The 18,043-nt window shown below is 53.7% G+C and overlaps 10 protein-coding genes across 10 annotated transcripts; 5 read left to right on the top strand and 5 right to left on the bottom strand.

Annotated features, from left to right (window-relative positions):
- Positions 1-500: 500 nt before the first annotated feature.
- On the bottom strand, positions 501-1,801 carry CLAFUR5_05841 (D-amino-acid oxidase; the record flags this gene model as incomplete). Its single annotated transcript, XM_047904989.1, has 4 exons — positions 501-1,358; positions 1,415-1,553; positions 1,608-1,721; positions 1,770-1,801. 4 exons carry the CDS (start codon positions 1,799-1,801, stop codon positions 501-503), a joined length of 1,143 nt encoding a protein of 380 aa, XP_047761980.1.
- A 667-nt stretch (positions 1,802-2,468) lies between these two features.
- On the top strand, positions 2,469-3,190 carry CLAFUR5_05840 (uncharacterized protein; the record flags this gene model as incomplete). The annotated part of the gene is made up of 2 exons (XM_047904988.1): positions 2,469-2,708; positions 2,774-3,190. The coding sequence occupies 2 exons, from the start codon at positions 2,469-2,471 to the stop codon at positions 3,188-3,190; spliced, it is 657 nt and encodes a 218-aa protein (XP_047761981.1).
- Positions 3,191-3,275: 85 nt separating this feature from the next.
- CLAFUR5_05839 (Sugar transporter STL1) lies at positions 3,276-4,969 on the bottom strand (the record flags this gene model as incomplete). The annotated part of the gene is made up of 4 exons (XM_047904987.1): positions 3,276-3,482; positions 3,536-3,648; positions 3,679-4,026; positions 4,075-4,969. 4 exons carry the CDS (start codon positions 4,967-4,969, stop codon positions 3,276-3,278), a joined length of 1,563 nt encoding a protein of 520 aa, XP_047761693.1.
- A 307-nt stretch (positions 4,970-5,276) lies between these two features.
- CLAFUR5_05838 (uncharacterized protein) lies at positions 5,277-6,623 on the bottom strand (the record flags this gene model as incomplete). Its single annotated transcript, XM_047904986.1, has 1 exon — positions 5,277-6,623. One exon carries the CDS (start codon positions 6,621-6,623, stop codon positions 5,277-5,279), a length of 1,347 nt encoding a protein of 448 aa, XP_047761691.1.
- A 946-nt stretch (positions 6,624-7,569) lies between these two features.
- On the top strand, positions 7,570-9,338 carry CLAFUR5_05837 (putative aspartic-type endopeptidase OPSB; the record flags this gene model as incomplete). The annotated part of the gene is made up of 3 exons (XM_047904985.1): positions 7,570-7,786; positions 7,844-8,302; positions 8,353-9,338. The coding sequence occupies 3 exons, from the start codon at positions 7,570-7,572 to the stop codon at positions 9,336-9,338; spliced, it is 1,662 nt and encodes a 553-aa protein (XP_047762091.1).
- Positions 9,339-10,167: 829 nt separating this feature from the next.
- CLAFUR5_05836 (putative acetate kinase) lies at positions 10,168-11,445 on the bottom strand (the record flags this gene model as incomplete). The annotated part of the gene is made up of 1 exon (XM_047904984.1): positions 10,168-11,445. One exon carries the CDS (start codon positions 11,443-11,445, stop codon positions 10,168-10,170), a length of 1,278 nt encoding a protein of 425 aa, XP_047762568.1.
- A 621-nt stretch (positions 11,446-12,066) lies between these two features.
- CLAFUR5_05835 (uncharacterized protein) lies at positions 12,067-12,837 on the top strand (the record flags this gene model as incomplete). The annotated part of the gene is made up of 1 exon (XM_047904983.1): positions 12,067-12,837. The coding sequence occupies one exon, from the start codon at positions 12,067-12,069 to the stop codon at positions 12,835-12,837; it is 771 nt and encodes a 256-aa protein (XP_047762567.1).
- Positions 12,838-13,175: 338 nt separating this feature from the next.
- Positions 13,176-13,736, top strand: CLAFUR5_05834 (Vegetative incompatibility protein HET-E-1; the record flags this gene model as incomplete). Its single annotated transcript, XM_047904982.1, has 1 exon — positions 13,176-13,736. The coding sequence occupies one exon, from the start codon at positions 13,176-13,178 to the stop codon at positions 13,734-13,736; it is 561 nt and encodes a 186-aa protein (XP_047762566.1).
- A 1,826-nt stretch (positions 13,737-15,562) lies between these two features.
- Positions 15,563-16,417, top strand: CLAFUR5_05833 (Vegetative incompatibility protein HET-E-1; the record flags this gene model as incomplete). Its single annotated transcript, XM_047904981.1, has 1 exon — positions 15,563-16,417. One exon carries the CDS (start codon positions 15,563-15,565, stop codon positions 16,415-16,417), a length of 855 nt encoding a protein of 284 aa, XP_047762572.1.
- A 796-nt stretch (positions 16,418-17,213) lies between these two features.
- On the bottom strand, positions 17,214-17,933 carry CLAFUR5_05832 (Transcription initiation factor TFIID subunit 9; the record flags this gene model as incomplete). Its single annotated transcript, XM_047904980.1, has 1 exon — positions 17,214-17,933. The coding sequence occupies one exon, from the start codon at positions 17,931-17,933 to the stop codon at positions 17,214-17,216; it is 720 nt and encodes a 239-aa protein (XP_047762571.1).
- Between the last annotated feature and the right edge of the window lie 110 nt (positions 17,934-18,043).

Genomic DNA, 18,043 nt, shown 5'->3' with positions numbered 1-18,043 from the left:
TACCCAGATCCCGTCCGGCAGCTGGCATGGTCTCTATAATAACATCTCTGAGCACCCGCTAGCCATCCTGCTCTCCAGTAGGCACTATGCTCTTGGCGAGTCGTTTGTGCCGACTCGTGCAGGAGAGGAGGACACGTTCAAGCAAAAGGAGGGGGAACTGTAGATTGAAGAAAGCATCATGAGGTGCAAAGAGATACTCGACCCTACTACGAATCGAACGTAGCTCTTCTGAGTCCAAAGTGCAATGTGCTATCAACGGGTTGCCGGCGTGGCCAGCGAAGCGATCCATACGGTACTTGTCTCCCTCTTATGCGTTAGACGTGCTAGCCGCTGCACCATAGGACCTTCATGAAGGCAATGGTTCCTGCAGTTTCTATATGCCATACACTAATGCTTCACTTGGGTCTGGTAGTGATGACACTGCGCGACATAGCATGATACCCACAAGCTTCACTTGATACCGGTATTACAGCTGATGAATTCTCGAGAGTCACCTCTTCTCAAAGCCTCGCGCTCACGACCCCCATCGACGACGTCCCAACACTCTCCTCCACCAACTTGACCACTTTCCTCGCACACCCAACCGAATTCTGATACCCTCCCCCGGCATGTCCATACGCATGTACAACCCTCCTCCCGCCCACAACCTCCCTCTCTGTCCTCGGCCCTCCCTCTCTCCCCGGCCTCAACCCAGCCTGCGCACTCATCACCTCGAACCCGTCATTTCCCCCCGTCAAAAGCTCCGGCACCATCCAACTACACCTCTCCAAGATAATCTTCGTAGTCTCCGGATCAGCTTTCTCACTCCAATTCCCCTTCTCCTTGGTCCCGCCAAGAATTGTCGTTCCGGATCCAGGCCGAGGGATGCAGTAGGAACTTGTGCCAGAGCCAATGGTGCCTGCGTGATAGCGTGTTCGCGTAGCTTTCGCCTCGCCTTTCACAAGCACTGTCTGTCCTCTGATTGGAAACATTCTATCGTCAGCGCAAAGCTTCATTGCTCCAAGGCCTGTGCAATTCACGAAGCAATCTACTTTTGCTCTGCCAATGACCCGAGCTATGCCTTCAGCTGTGGTGAGGGCTTTCTCGAAGCCGCCATCGGTAGGAAGCTTGGATTTGAAGACGATTGTGCCGCTCTTACGAGCGCGTTCCTGGAGGTAAAGGAGGTATTGGGGAGTATTAATGGAGCAAGCTCGGGAGGTGGCGCCCCAGATTATCTCTGGGGCATGAGCTGGGCGGTCGCGGTTGATGAACAAGATGGGGTCGTGGAAGAGAGACAGTTGCGCGAAGTCTTGGACTACGGCTGCCCACCATAAATCTTCTTTGAGTTCGGTGTCCCAGTAGTGGAGGGATTCTTGCACCTGTGTTGTTCCACGTCAATTTCCATGACCTTCTGGTGAGACGTAGGGTGGCTCGCCTTCAATCCACTCTTAGGAAGCTCAGAATCACGCTCTTCATCCTCGCGTATCTGGCGCCAGTAGTCGAACGTCTGGGCATCCCAATCGCATTGTTCAGGTGTATCAGGTGTAGCATGCGTTCTCCAGTGCGCGCCGGCCCTACATGGCGGTCAGCAGTGCGATACCTGTCCAGCAGGCACCGATTGTAGATACCATGGCGATGTATACTCTACACTGCTATCACCAGGGACATGCGCAGCTATTACAGTGACCGTGTAGCCAGCCTCAGCTAAAAAGACAGCATTGGTAAGACCGACAACACCGGCGCTGAATTTTGTCAGTGTTGCGCTGCAAGAAGGGTAATTTATTACGTACCCAATGATCACCACGTGAGGTTCTGCGGACATAATAGCTATCTTGTCAGTAGCATCCGAAAACCAGTATCGTGAAGTCTGGTCGTCGTTCTTTATGTAGATGTGGAGTTGGCCGACCACGGCCCTCTGACACAGTTCCTTGGCCGAATGCCGGTGGCTTCCAGCTATTATGTGAAGGGCGTAAACAGGTTGACAGAAGTCGGGTGAATGCCCGTCATCCTTCTGAGCCACGCATCACCATGCCACTCCTTCTCCTTCTTGTCTCCAGCATCTTCACAATCAGTGCTGCTACCGCCTCCAGCAACAGCTCCACCTCCTCCTCCACCACCACCACCACCACCACCTCTAACCCAACACACAGCCAATCTCATGGCCATTGCTGTCGTTGAGGTCCACAAGATCCTGGTGCCAGTGGGAGCTGTCCTGGCTGCCGGTGTCCTAGCATTCTAGTCCTGCACCTCAAGAAGTCGGGCTATGATCACGCCTACCGCTGGGGGCGATCTCCAAGGTAACGACCATGCAGTGTCCGTAGATCCAAAACATTACTCTGGTACACTTGTGCCGCCTGCTTGCGACAACAAGGAGCACGGAGGCTATCGTAGCAAACATAAGTCGTGCTACCAAAACAGAGACTGCTCATATAGCCCATCGCGCCATACTACCAGCCAGAGCCAGTCATCTGCTTCGACAACCCATCACCATGCCACTCCTCCTCCTCTTTAGCATCTTCACCTTCATCCTCAGCACCTTCGCCACAAACAACAACACGACCGCCACCTCAAATCCCACCCGTACCATCTCCATCTCCGCCGGCTTCTCCGCCCGCGTCCCCGTCTCCCTCGTCTCAGCCCCCATCTGCGGCCCCACAACCCTCGCAGTCGACATCTGCGACGTGCAAATCTGCACAACCGTAAACGGCACCCGCTTCCCCAGTGGTCTCGTCAGTGACTAGATCCCCCTTTTCATACAAAACAACCCCCTAACCAGCCACCTAACGCTCTCCAGGCCCATGTAACGCTCTCCACCTCCCTCTACCACCTCCACTTCGACTTGATCGCCACCAGCGATACTGCAACTTGGACGATTTCAGGGAGCAGTACGTGCTCGTTGCATGGAGTGCCAAGCACCATCACCTCGAAGGTGTGCACAGGCAGGGTGTCGGCTTGGATCCCGGATGTGACGACCGTGTCGTACGCTGCGAATGCCACGACGACTACGGACCTTGAAAAACTGGGGATGGGACAGGTCTTGGTTACTGGTGGTCTTGAAAAGCTACCTGCGCCATCTGCGTCTTGCGTGACGGGAGCAACGGCTTCGGGAACGTCGTCTGGTATGGCACTCGGCTCTGCTGTTGTTGAGGTTGTGAAGGTGTTAATGCCGGCTGGGGCTGTCGGGATCGTGGGGGCTGGGTTGTTGTTGTAATGTCCGATTTGTATGCACAGAATGTCTCCAGATTTGAGATGTTGTTAAGACTACGTATTGTAAGCTTCGGTAATAGGTCGAAAGTCTATGCTTTCGACACTTGTTCGATCGTTGCGATCTCAGTCTTGCCTTCCGCGGCATCTGCAGCACGTCGCAGGTCCTCGTCAGCCTCCCCTGCGTCAAGCGCTTGGGCATACTCCTTCTCATCCGCCTCGGTGGCGCCATAGTAATGCACAGCCACTGCATCCCCAAACTCAGCATTGATATCTTCCAGCGATCTATTCATAGTCTCCTGCAATAGATATCAGGACAACCGCTTCCTCTCGCGTGTCACATTGCACATACAGGAAAGAAAAAATAAATCACAGGGATATACACCACAGTAGGCACCAACAACACCAAAAAACCCTCCACCCAATCCTCTCCAAGGCAATAGGTCCCGCAACCACAATCGCAACCTGCGCAGCATACTGATTAAACATCCCCACGGCCGTCCCCTGCCCTCTCACCGCCGTCGGGAATATCTCCGCCCATATAGAGGTACTGCGTCGCATCGAAGCAAGAGCTCCAGAACACGATGAAGAAGAAAATAAAGAAGATGGCCGCCTTTTGGACGGCGGTGTTGGTTGTGTTGGTGTAGAGGGCTTGGAGGATGTATTCGAATAGGAGACCGATGGAGAGGCCGACGGCGCCTACTAGCATGAATTTTCGACGGCCGAAGCGGTCGATGTAGAGGGCGGTGAAGATGTTGCCGGGGAAGGAGGCTGTCACCCACAGCGCGAGGAGGAGTAGGGGCATGGCGCCGGTCATGCCGAGGTTTTGGAAGACGATCGTAGCTGTGGTGATATGAGCTTTGCGCTGCACTCTTCGAAGACTCTACAAACCATAGTTGGCGATGATGAGCACGCCAGTGAACATGCTGAACCACATCATAGCTGCGGCGATAGCGGCTCTTTCCCTGTTGGAAGGAGTCTTGAACACCTCAAAATGACTGATACTGTCCTTGAGCTTTCGATCTTCTTCGAGCTGTCGCCTCATTTGGTAGTACTCCTTGACTGCTTGCTCATGATGTGTATCGTCCTTACGGGTGTGCAATCTCTTGAGAACCTGCTCGGCTTCGTCGAATCGTCCCTTCTGCATCAACCATCGCGGACTGCAAGGTAGCCAGTATGACCCGACAAGAAGCAAGAGTGCAGGAGCCGCCTGAAAAGCGAGAGTGAACCGCCATGGGAAAGTGGAACTAGAGCCAGACGCAGAAATGAAGTACACCCCGAAGCCGATCCAGGACGATAGCATATAGCCGATAGCAAACATTATGCTGTGCATCGATCCCATAAAGCCTCGAGTCTCCGGTGTGGACACTTCAGCTTGGTACATGGGGATGCAAGTGACCAGAACTCCGATGCCAAAGCCCGCAACAAGTCTGCCAATGACGAGCATTGTCGCGCTGACAGAAGCGGCATTGAGAGCGGCGCCAATGCTGAGTATAACAGCGCCGATCTGTATCGTATGCTTTCTTGAAAGCGCATTCGCGGACCACGAATTAAAAATTGCTCCAATGCAGGCAGCACCGCTCGAGACGCCATTGAAAGCAGCTATCCAGTTGGCTGTCTTGTCGTATCCGGGCTCACCTTGAGCCGCAAGACCTAGGCTACTGTAGAACGAAGGCTGTCCGATGGTAGATCCAAGTATGGCGAGACCGTAAGAGCAAGCTGTGGATCCCAAGGCAACATAGACCACAACCGCGAGGTTGAAGGCATTGGGTATGTACTTGCCCATGGCCAGATTTCCGATTCACCGCAGAGAAGCGAGAGACAGGCAGAGATAGCAGCATCCGTCAGAAGTAGTCCCAAGTTGGACGCACCTTGCACGTCGCCATAGCCGGATCAGGAGCACGTGGCGGGGTAGAAGAACATGCAGGGGTGCAGGTACCTCCCACGTGGCTAAGAAGTGAAAGTACCGGTCTGCATGCGCTGGCACACGACTCGTCTTGTAGGTTTCGCTAGCGTGTAGAGCACGCATGCCATGAGTATGTGCAGCGCCATTTGAAGGGAAGAGGTAGAACAGCCAATCAGTGCAGATGGTCTTAGGTGGCATTGGTAGGCGATCGTTCGGTGACAGTAACATCCTCAGGTGCCGCTTCTTCCTCCTCCTTCTCTTCATGGTTGACGAAGAGGAAGCTAAGCACGACGATGCACGCTCCAAGCCAATACCATGGTCCAACCGTCTGATTGTTGAGCACCATCTGTGCGATGAGCGAGCATGGGATCGTCAAGCTGAGCCCGACAGTAACGACGATGGGTGAAGTGAGCAACACTGCATACGCCCATGCCATGTCGCTGACCAAGCTTCCAATGCTATTGCATAGGATGATGACAGTAACGAAGCCGGTAGGAGGCATTTCGAAGGTCTCGATGCCAGTCTTGTGCAGGATGAAGAAGCCAGGCCAGAGGATGAGAACGTTGATGATGCCGACCAGGCCGAAGAACACGGGCATGTCGACACGCGTCTCATCTGAGATGCGCTTCTTCATGAAGACGGCATAAAGACCGTACATGATGGCAGACAAGAAGGCCAGCAAGTCTCCCACAGCCATCTCGCGCGTGCTCTTTTCCGGAAAGTCTCCGCGATGTTCATCGTCGCTGTTCCTGCCGGACAAGTCGATGGTTGAGATCAGGATGATGCCAGCCAGAGAAGCCGTCACTCCGAGCAGTTTGCGGATGGTGAACTTCTCCACCTTGAACATGGCGCCAAAGACGAGGGTGAAGACACTGCTGGTGCTGGTGAGAATCGTCGACGAGGCGACAGTGGTATACTGCAGACAAGCGGCAACAAAGTAGTTGGCGAGGAACCACAGCATGCAGAACTCCAAGGCGAGCATGCCAGTCTCGGCCAGGGTCAGAGGCGGTGCTGGTCCTGGCTGTGCATCCTCAAGCATATCCTTTGGCGGCAATTCCAAGCTTCTCTCCATTGCTCCGCCTAGCCTGATGTCGGGCATGGGTGATCTCGAGCTCGTCCTCGTGGTTGTGAGCACTGGGCTGTCATGATAGCTGGGCGCTTCAGCATCGTCTTGCTGCACGGCCGTATACTGTCGGCGAATTCTTGTGCTGACTTCCTCTTTCCATCTCCTGAGTTCCTCCGGGTTTCGATATGCCTTGTTGATAAGAATCGGGATTAGGGGTAGGATGAAGAAGGATGTGTTGACGTAGGTGACGAAGTAGGGTTTGCTGTAGGTATCGTCGGCGAAGATGGTCGAAGCCAGGAAATTGGTAGCCGTCCAGAGCAGGACGGTGATGGCTAGCAACACCAAGCCTGCCACTCGCCGCCATTTGCCTAGGTTCATGGCCTGATTCGTCGTGGCCGTAGTGTGTATGCTAGACGCGCCATGCTCTTCATCGGCCTGGCGCGTCGCTGCCTCCCCTGAATGAGACATTTCCGGACGCTGTCGGAGGCGCTGTGTGCGGCGGCATATGTGTTGTATGCGAAGGAATGCTGCGGAAGGCGCGCCAGGCGGCTGTGAGATGGCTGAGATGTGCTGCAGTAGTCAGATAAAGAGTGTGGTGCGTGATGGTGATGTCCTTTCACGCGACGAGTCGATGACCGCAGCGCGCTGTCCTGTTCGCCGCTGTACGAAGCCAAGCAGAAACATGGTGCCTACGCCGCCTACATGACGACACCTCTTCTACAGCTGTCAGATCAGTAACACTGCATACACCGTACATGACAAGACTTGTGGCTGCATCTTCCAGCTCACAACATGTCTTCATCATCTTCTATCTAGAGCTCTTGGGTATGCCTCGCACCGGCACTACCTTCCCTTTCTTGCCTTGATTCCCGATTATCAAACCTTGCAGCACGAAGCTTGCGCGTCTTGCAAGCGTTATCCGTAGCCTGTAGGGGGTAGTGATGTGCTGCTACGCCTCCCGCGGTCCTCCGGCAAGCAAACCTGCTTGCTCCTCCACATGATCACATCCAGTCGCTCTGTGAATCCGAAGCAACAGTCCTCGGAGCCTGGACCATCTCGTGTCCAAGCACTAGTTGTAATAGACTGCCGACCAAGCTTTACAAACTACTGCTGTCTTGTCGCTGCCGATGTAGCACTGGTAGAATGAACGACTGCCGTTACGGCCTCTTGCCGCAGCTTCCACTCGCTGTGCACCTCAACTCGTCTACATAGCCATCTCCTACTTGCCTGCTGTTTGTCTGTATACATATCACAATCATTCGTCTTCATCGCCAGTTCATCGTTTCGTACAGCATTCACCATCGCATCCTTGTCTGGCTGTAGGCTGTAGGCTGTAGGCTGTAGGCTGTAGGCTGTAGCTCTAACAGGCCTCCCCTGCACAGCATCTCCTTGGTGTGCAAGGATACGATCTGGCATGAGGTCCACGACACTCACGCCTTTGCTTCTTGCATCGGCCTCTGCTCTCCCCGAACTGTCCATCTCCAAGCGCGACAAGCACAACAATGGCCGGACCAATGTCTTTGCACGCGCCGTGGAGGCACTCACCTTCGAGAAGCGACAGGACGGCACGGTCTCGACGAATGTTTTCAACGTCCTGAGCTGGAGTGCTGGAGGCGCATACTACACAAACAGTACGTGAGATGCGAGCTGGAGCTTGCAGTGTCTCCATACTAACTCCCGCATTCCAGTCACGGTCGGTACACCACCGCAAGAACAGACCGTCATCATCGACACCGGCTCCTCCGATCTCTACTTCGACGCGACCAGCGCCGCCACTTGCAACCTACCGAGCACTAACGCGAACTCGTGTCAAGGCGGCACCTACGACCAAACGAAATCGAGCTCCTACAAGGAAGTCGAAGCTTCTCCCGCTTTCAACACAAGCTTTGGCGATGGATCATCTGCAACAGGCCCCTATGGCTCTGATGTAGTTGGCATTGGCGACATTCAGCTCTCTCCTGCCCAATTTGGCGTCGCGGAGACGGTGGACAGCACAACCGGCTATGCTATCGGCTTGCTAGGCTTGGGATACACCACGAATGAGGCTGTCACGGACCCACGAAACTTTTACCAGAACCTCCCCGAAGTTCTCAAGGAGGCAGGTGTCATCAACAGCAGACTATACTCTGTGTACCTGAACGATGCTCGTAAGTGAAGAGTACATGGCACGGTATACAACAACATCTAACCCACTCAGGCGCGTACACCGGCACTGTCCTCTTCGGTGGAATCGACCGTTCCAAATACACTGGGCCCCTCGCCACAGTCGACCTCATCCCAGCAACCTACGGCAACCAAGTCCTCAACACAGTCAACCAATTCATCACAACAATCACGGGCCTCAGCACCTCCGTCAGCGGCAGCAACAGCGACATCTTCTCCGGCGGAGCCCCAGGAGTCGAAACCTACTCCCGCAACAGCGGCTCCCTCCCCGTTCTGCTCGACACCGGTAGTACCGCCTTCTCCGTATCCACAGGAATATACCGTGCCATCGTCCGCCAGTTCAGTCACGTCGACCGCAACGGTTACGTTCCCTGCTCCTACGCCAACTCCGGCGATTCCATTTCCCTCGAGTTCGACGGCAAAATCACGATCAAAGTCGATGCCAGCGATTTCATCGTCCCGCTCATCAACAGCACCACCCGCGAGCCGGAACCTTACAATAACGATGAAGATGCATGTCTTTTCCTGATCCAGCCCTCACAAATCGACGGTATCGGCTTCGGAATCGCCGGTGACGCGGTCTTGAGATCTATGTACGTTGTCTTCGATCTCGACAACGGACAGGCTTCGATCGCACAAGCCGCCGTGAACAGCACCGCAGACCCAGACATCGTCACCGTGGCAGCTGGACCTACTGGTGTGGCCGCCGCCGTCTCGGGCGTCAGTACCCCGGCGCCGAATTCCTTCTCCATTGCACAGGGGATCACCACGGCGACGCAGTCGTACGCGGCGAGTACAGTCTCACCGGCGGTTGGGCAGGAAACGGGCGAAGGCGCGATTCCAGCGGGGGCGCAGGTAGACGGGGAAGACACGGGTAATGGTGGTGGTGGTGGCAATGGTGGGAAGCATTCGAAGAATGCGGCTGCCGGGCTGATGGTGCCGAAGATGGAGTGGAGTGGGGTGTATGTTGTGGGGATTTGGATGATGTGTGTGATGACGGGGGTCGGGGTTATGGTGTAAGCGAAGGGAAGAGATATCGACAGCAGTTGGACCTAGACAGCACGGCATTAGAAAGGGAAGGAGAGAGACACCTGAGAGGTCGGAAAGAAAAGATGGACAGACAGACAGAATATACATCCCTAGCGTTCTTAGCGATTGGAAGATGAGGAACGGCGTTGCAGTTGTATATAGACCTGTGGTAATGCGATTTTTGATAATGCACTTCGGATCCAGTCTACTCACATATCAGGTATTCGTCGTTGAACTTGAAGCAAAAACAGACAATCACCCTTGGCCCAACGGTTACCAGACACGATAGCCTCGAGCCTGGAACAGGACTGTTCGTAGCAGCAGACCAATAGTTTGTTCTTGCTTCCGGCGAATGCTTTCGAAAGTAAGGTAGCATTGCCTTGACCCTTGGGCCAGGAGTGATCGCTGGAAAAGGGACTTTTTGGTGTAAATATATATCTTCAGTGCAAGCAGTCACATGTCCTATGGTCCGACTTTACCAAGGCGGGTGACAAGGATTGTGGGATCAGTGAGCCGTGTTATATTGGTTAGGAAGATGTGCCTCCGAGAGTCCTCATTGGCTTAGTGGTATACCTAGCTGTGGCTGTTTGCTTTACAGTGGTCAGGCCATGTTAGACGTAAAGCTTGGTACGATTACGGGATTCGTGTAGTACTTTCCGAAGATGGTCCACAGCGTCTCTGGGCCAATGCGGATTCTTTTTTGCTATTTGTCTCGATTTCAAAGCCTTTCTCCTGTGACATCATGAGCCCTATCGTATATCCTTCATGTTTTGTCCTGAAACCCCATGGTACTTTTATTTCACACGCTACGCATGCGAAATCACGACGACGACGGCCTCCTCAACTCATCCGCCCCCTTTGCACACTGCGTCGCCATCTCGACCTGCTCATCCGTCTGACACACCAACACCCTCTGCCTACTCCCCTTACTCCCAACATCAACCACAACCCCATCGCCCGGCTTCTCATTCCTCCCCTCATCAAGCTCAAACCCCAAGCACCTCGCCTTCTCCATCACAGCCTTCCTCAACTGCGCCCCTTTCTCCCCAATCCCACCCGCAAACACCACGGCATCGACTTTCCCCTCCAGCTTGACGTAGTAGCTCCCGACGTATCCGCACAAGCGATCGACAAGGATGTCAAAGGCGAGCTGGCATTTCTCATCGCCTTCGGCGGCTTTCTTGAGGATTGTGCCGAAGTCTGTGGTGCCGGTGATGGCTTGCCAGCCGGACTTTTTGTTGAGGATTTCTTCCGCTTGGGTGATGTTCATGTCCTTTGTGCTGCTGGGACTGAGTTTGCCGGCATCGTGTGTGAAGTGGAAGATTAGAGAGGGGTCTACGTCTCCGGATCGCGTTGCTCCGGGGAGGCCAGCTAGGGGTGTGAGACCCATGGAGTTGTCCATTGATTTGCCATTTTTGATGACACAGGCTGATGCGCCGGAGCCAAGGTGTAGAGCGATGATGTTGGTTTGTTCGGGGGCTTTGTTCAAGTGAGATGCTACGCTTCGCGTGATGAAAGCATAGGAGAGACCGTGGAACCCATATTTGCGGAGCTTGTTACGCTCGGCGATGTCTTGGTTGATGGCGTAGGTTCTGGCAGCTTTCGGGATCGTGGCGTGGAAAGCGGAGTCGAAGAATGCGACGTTTGAGGCTTTGGGACACTTTTTGTGTACAGCTCGAACGATTGTCAGGGCTCCTGCATTGTGGAGTGGTGCCAGGTCAGAGAGTTTCTCGAGGTGGTGGTATGTATCCCGGTCTATGCGGGTGGGACGGTCGTAGTCGCCGCCGTGAACTACGCGGTGGCAGGCGAACTCGATGTCATCGGGGTGGTTTAGGACGTCCAGGCCAGGGTCGGAGGTGAGGCGCCTGATTATGTAGTCGAAGGCGCCTTCTTGGCCTTTCACATCGGAAAGCTCTTGGCCTTTGATGTGTTCGTCGCCGCGGTCATATTTGAGGGTGGCGAGAGGCGCTGTGAGGCCCGAGACTTGGATTGCTGCGAGCTCTTTGGGATCTGATGTTTGGCCGGCTTCGTAGGAGTAGACCGAGACTTTGACGGAGGAAGAGCCGGCATTGATGGCGAGTATGATCTTGTTAGGCATATTTTTGGTGGGTGGCGTGCGAAGCGCGTCGTCTGCTGTGAAGAGACCGAAAAGTTGATGAAGGAGATGATTAAAATGTGCTGTTGGCGGTTGTGAACCTCCAAAGGTAAGCGTAGCGGAGTGGAGCTCTCTACCAACCCTTCTAGACTGCAAAGTAGCGTGCGATCCACGCTACCGCTACCCGACGTACAGTGCTTATTATACGACGACATAGGCGTTAGCGACGAGTATATGTTTGCGAGTTCGCCAACAGGCACAGTGCGGTGGATCACGTGACCCCAAACTTGAAAGTTGACCAATCAGAGCGGGCGCCAAGGCTAGTCGAGGGCTGGTATAGAGCTTCACTCCCTCGCTGACGCCTCACCTACGTACTCGCAAGCTCGTACTCCGGTGTGGCTAGCGCTCGGTCGCTACGCTTAATGAGAACCTCACTTACGCTGAATGCCACAGTGACAAAATGCATGTGCTTTACAAAGTGCAGGAGTGACGTTGCCTCCCGCCGCTTTGGTTGAGCTTCCTTGCCGAGAGCCTCCGTGGTGGCGTACATGTACATACATGTAGTACTCCGCCATCTCGACGACATCATCCGACCCATCAACCGAGACATCAACATCCATCACCATGGATTCTTGCACTCTTTGGAAACTTCCCCCAGAGCTTCGTGAACAGATTTACGCCCATGTCTTCACCCCTGGACCGGAGCACAACTGCTACCTGTCGAAGCCACGGCTCCAGATCAGGAGTGGTAATGTTTACCTCAAGCCAAGCACGTTGCGGTCCATAAGGAAGTCGGATGTAAACGGCCAGGCATTGCTACGGACTTGCAACACTATATATGCGGAGGCGCTGCCTGTGTTCTATGGCTTCTTCGAGTTCGACTGCGAGATCAACGACAGTCCGGAAAACCGCAACAGCCAGCCCTTCCACCAAGATGACATCAACAGCGCTTTCAACATGGGCAGGCTTGAGAACTGCGCTCTCATCCAGCATATGCGCCACCTGAGGCTGATCATCGATCAGCGAAGGCTGCATGAAGTACCCTTGCTCCAGCGCAGACTGGAGCTTTTCATCGATGCACTTCAGACCAATGGCAAGCTAAATGTCTGGCTGCTTGCCTTGAACTTCTATCCAGAGACCAGTGATGCACTAGGAAATCATGCTGGCTACGGCGACCCCATCGCTGAAGTGCTTGGACGTCTTAAGGTTCAGAATCCAGTTCGCATCAACATTCACCACAGGGAGGCAATCGCCGCAAGCAGGTTCGAGATGCTAATGCATAATCTGAACGGTGTGGATCTTGGGGGTATGGCTGGAAGAGGAGGGTTTATCAACATCTTCAATCCTGATGAAGCAGTTGGACAACAGGCATCATGCAACCTGTCCCGTAGATGATTTCCTTTGTCTTTCGAGACGGCCATCGTCCAATACCGAGTTTGCGAGAAAAGAGTAACCGTCAAGACGTTCCCTGACTGACTCTAGAATAAGACGACGGAGACATGGAGAAGCGGGAAATTGCGAAATCAGCACATCAAGCTACTGCAGTCTGGCGTTACACAGCATTATGCAACAGCTCCCGGTGTGCTGACTGTGCAAACACAGCGTCAAATTTGCCGACCTGAAGCCCGGAGCAACGGACAAGCTTGACGGTACCAGCACAAGCTGTGCTACAAGTCAAGCTTTCACCGACCGAAATTATCCACAGGAAGAGCGAAGTTCAGCTAGCATACATCATGCGACTGATCAATACCAAGACATTGAAGCTGTCCGAGTTCCCAGATTCCCGATGCCCAAAATACGCAATACTATCACATACGTGGGGGAGCAAAGAAGTCGCCCTGTCTGACTGGCAGCGACTCGAATATCGAGCCACTCGTAAAGGCTTTGCGAAGATCGCTGGGCTCTGTAAGCTGGCATCTAGCGTCTACTCTCTCGACTATGCGTGGGTGGATACTTGCTGCATCGACAAGTCCAGCTCTGCCGATCTTTCCGAAGGCATCAACTCAATGTACCGGTACTATGAGGAAGCGGCTGTATGCATCGTGTACATGAGCGACGTCCCTGCAAGTTGTAACGCTCTCGAAGACAAAGCAGTCAACCAAAGCAGATGGTTCACTCGGGGATGGACTCTCCAGGAGCTTCTCGTGCCGAAGCATGTAGCATTTTTTGGCCAAGGCTGGAATCTGCTGGGCATTCTCTCCTCAAACTCAAAAAGGGGTGAGGCCAAGTCCATCGCAGAGTACACGAACATCCCTGAAGAGGTTTTGAAGCACGTGAAAAGACCTTCAGGGTAATCTGTAGCCACACGCATGGCATTGGCTTCAGAACGTAAGACGACGAGACTAGAGGATCAAGCGTACTGTCTGATAGGCCTTTTCGATGTTTCCCTGCCGCTGATATATGGTGAAGGTGACAAGGCCTTTAGGCGCTTGCAAGAGGAGATAATTTACAGATCTGTGGACCATTCTATCTTTGCATGGCAAGGTCGCTCGCCACCCTACTATGAAGATCCAAGTTATGAATACCTACTTGCCAAGTCACCACAGGATGCTCGGCATGCCCGGCATGAACATGTGGTCCCTCTTTCTGGGAATATACGAGCATGGGGAGGAGCTTACTCCGTGGACAATCTCAGATTACGTCTGCCCTTGGTCTTAGTCGATTGTCGCTCGATGTACGACACATCCCATGGCGGAGCTGTTCAGCGCCGATTATCCCATGCAATACCCAATTGCCGTTACCAGAGTGACCCCAGTCCGCTAGCTATCAACCTTTTCTGGCTGGACGACGGCGAGGACATTGATCTAGAGAGGCGCAGTACTACATACCTGTAGATTCTGGCGCCCGCAGCTGTGAACATGTGTTGCGTAGCATGGGCCGCATAGTTGTCATGACTGACGGCTGTCTGCCTGCTACCTCCACAAGGGACATAATCATGCTAAGGCAGATGCCTCCTCGGGTTTCCCGCGGCTATGATGACAAGGATCTGAAATTGTATGTGAATTTCCAGGCTCTTGCGACAGTAGCGGGTGGAACAAGGAGTCAAGACCGTGCCACATGCTTATCCGGCAAATCCAGCATACTCGTGGCTTTTGATACACCTCGAAGGCACGATAAGCTCGGCTTGTAGTTATCGCGAGACCAGAATCGACGTGACCACGATACAGCAGGTACAGTACGCCTTTGCATAGCGGTGTTCCACTTCACGGTCGCAGACGAGGGCGGTGGCACAGCCGGAACCAAATCACTATTGTATTGACGGAACTCGCTGATGAGCACAAATCAAAGTCCGAGACGCACACCTGGAGCCTGAAGACTGGAAGACCAGCGAATGTCAGCTGTGCACTTGAAGAGATCATTTTGACACTCGATCTGACTGCGAAGAGCTGGATGGGCTCCACCTTTGCCACCTTGGCTATCAAAGCACGCCAAGCACCGTCGAACAATAGCGTGAATAGAAGACAGAAGACAGAACGATTATGGTCTGAGGCAGACGATTCGGCTGGACGAAGCTCTGGAAGTATCGAGGTGGTATTCCTCCGGCCAACTTGATGCATCTCTATACGTTCGGTTCCTTCTATGCATCCACGGTGCATCACTGCCTATCAAAGTCAGTCCATGGAACTACCAACGACTCACAGATGCCAATGAAGAGATATCGCTCTGTTAACATGGCCGAATTGCAGCTGACTGCGCATGTGTTCAGCACCAACAATGACAGCAGGCATCGAGACATACATGATAGCCTCGGTGAGTAGGTTCGTGACGCTGCTGCGAAGTCTGATTGCTTTCGCTCTTGGTGGTACGGTGTACACAGGTCATCAAATTTCGCGACACTGACAATCTGACTAGCCACTGGGTAGCCTATAGTCCGAAGCAAATATAGGATGACTGCGGACATTTACTGCACGATTCTTCGCATCAGCGACACTGCCTGCGTATTGATAGAATCCATGTCTCGCAGCTCGCTTCGGTCTAGACCTTGGTCCTGCTGTGTGACCGTGGCGTTCAGCTGTGAGGAGCTCTTTACTTTCAAGCACAGCACATTCAGCTCCAAGAACAGTCGGACGTTCAGGGTTCTGCAAGACAACGTATCGCGCTTCAAGGCCCTGACAGCGATATGCGTTTGATCAACATACACACTGGACAGATGAAAACTTTTCTTGGGTCTGACCGTCCGCCGTACGCGATTCTATCGCATTGCTGGGGAACAGAGGAGGTCTCTTTCAACGCATGCACCGCAGCATTGAACAATGGAGGGCAACTCCCGAATAACAAAGTGACCCAATTCTGTGCATATCTCCGGAGCGGTTCCTCCCAGTCGACTATCCCAAAGGCGATAACGTGGGCTTGGATCGACACATGCTGTATAGACAAAGAGAGTAGCTCGGAGCTTTCCGAAGCTATCAATAGCATGTACAACTGGTATCAAGACTCTTGGGAGAGCATCGCATACGTGCAGGACGTTACTGCTGCACCTTGCGCTGAAGGATGTCGTTCCAGATGTCAAGAATGCATTGCAACACTTCGTCAATTCGAAGAGTCAAGGTGGTTCACACGGGGCTGGACCTTGCAGGAGCTCATCGCGCCGCAAAAACTGATATTCGTCAACAACAACTGGCAGAACTTTGGTTCCGGAGCTACCATCGTCCCACGGATCGAGTTGCCTATGTCACAGATCATCGAGAGAGTTATCAGAGTCCCTCTGATTCTCTTGGAAGACCCGGATCAATTAGTCGATTATAGCATGGCGCAGCGCATGAGCTGGGCGGCCACACGCGACACTACCAGAAGCGAAGATCAGGCCTATTGTCTCATAGGTCTCCTAGGCGTCAACATGTCATTGTTGTACGGCGAAGGGGGCCAAGCTTGGATTCGACTCCAGCATGAAATAGCAAGGACCTGGAATGATGAGTCCATCTTCGCCTGGGATCTCGACGACATTGACGAACAACCGTTGCTTACTTCGATTTGATCACCGGCGCCCTCGTTCTTCCAATCGTCGGGTGGCGTCCAGCGGCGATCTATGTTCAGTCGTGCGCCCTGGACTGTCACGAATCAGGGGCTGGAGATCAAACTTGGGGCTGGGTCAGCCCTTGTCGCGGAGAATAATCGATGGAGTATGGTTCTGATGCCACTGAACTGTGTCCTGCAACCAAGGTCGCAGCCCCAGCAACCATGCCTTCTGCTCCTCGCGCAAGTGCCTCAATGCATTCACTACTCGAAGTTAGCGTGCGGCACTCCCGATCACGTTGTTCCAAAGGCCTTAGGCTGGTCACTTGCATACAGAGATTGCGGTGACGAGACACTCTACAGTCACGACCGTGGCACTTGCCTCGACATGTGGGACTTTGGCAGGAATGGTCGCCCATCCGAAGCCAAGGACGTGATGGCAGATCTACACCAGATGCTGAGAAGCTACAAGCCTTCTTCAAGATACGAGAAGGCTGTTGACATGATGATTCGGAGAATCTCGCAATGACGGCTGCGCTAACATTTGCCAGTGCGATCATGGTTCTGCCCTCAAGCCTTTGCTCATCAACGCCGCCACAAGGACCCATTGGATTTTCTGGCGTTCATGCCATTGTCCCTGTTGGGACGTGGGAAGACAGAGCACGACACTTTATCAAACTCCTTTTGAAGCTTATCCAGTGCCTGGCTAGCTTTCGCAACCAAAGCTGTCGTTCGGGTATATAGCTCATCAGCAAGCCAAAACAATAGCCATTCCATCCCCAACGCCTCGCTAAAGCTCAATTCACACGTCTTCACCCTCAATCCTGCGTCATATTCGTGTCCCCCTCCCCAAACACATCCTCCATCCTCCCCGCTCCCTCCTCATCCTCATCCTCCACCCCATCAACACCCCCCATCTTCTCATCCTCCCTCTCCTCCGCCCTCACCCCATCCTGCTGGATCGGCACATCCTCCTCATCACTCCACTCCTCCCTCAACCCCCACCCAACTCCCGTCAAACAATACTTCTCCGGCGGCAACTGCATGCCAAAACCCCTCTCAATCTTCGGCAGCGCCACCCGATTCCTCTCCGCCGCCTCATTCATCATGAACTCCTTCGGCAACGCGCCCGCGAACGTATAGCTCATTCTACTGGCGATTGCTTGTCGAAGCGCTGTGACAGTGATGTTACCCTCGTCACCTGCGCCAGCGCCTTTTTTGTTGCGGCTTTCGTTTGTGTTGGCGTATCCTTCTGATGCGAGGCGGAGACTGTCGGAGAGTACGCCGGAGGTGTAGCGGTAGGCGAAGTCGAGGAGTTGGAGGGGAACGCGTTCTTGGTAGGAGTGGAGACCTTGGGCGTGGAGGATTAGGTGAATTAGGCGGGCGTCGCGGGGACGGCGGGAGAGACCATCGTCTTGTGTTGAGGATATGGGAGCGCTGTCGTCGAGAGTTGTCGTTGTGGTGGGTTTTGGGTCGGGAATGGAGACAGACGCGGTTGTAGGTGGTGGTGTTGCTGGGTGGCCGTTGGTTGTGGCCATGGCGGTGGGTGTTATGCGCTTTTTGTGATAGCAAGCTGAGTGGTATGTGGCGATTGGATTGAATGTGTGCGCAGAGAGGTGGTTCAATGTGTTGGTGGCAGCATATGAGT

Source organism: Fulvia fulva, chromosome 5 (assembly GCF_020509005.1).
Source record: "Fulvia fulva chromosome 5, complete sequence".
NCBI lineage: Eukaryota > Fungi > Ascomycota > Dothideomycetes > Mycosphaerellales > Mycosphaerellaceae > Fulvia > Fulvia fulva.
Note: the sequence above shows the minus strand (reverse complement) of the source record. Positions and strands in the feature narration are given on the sequence as shown.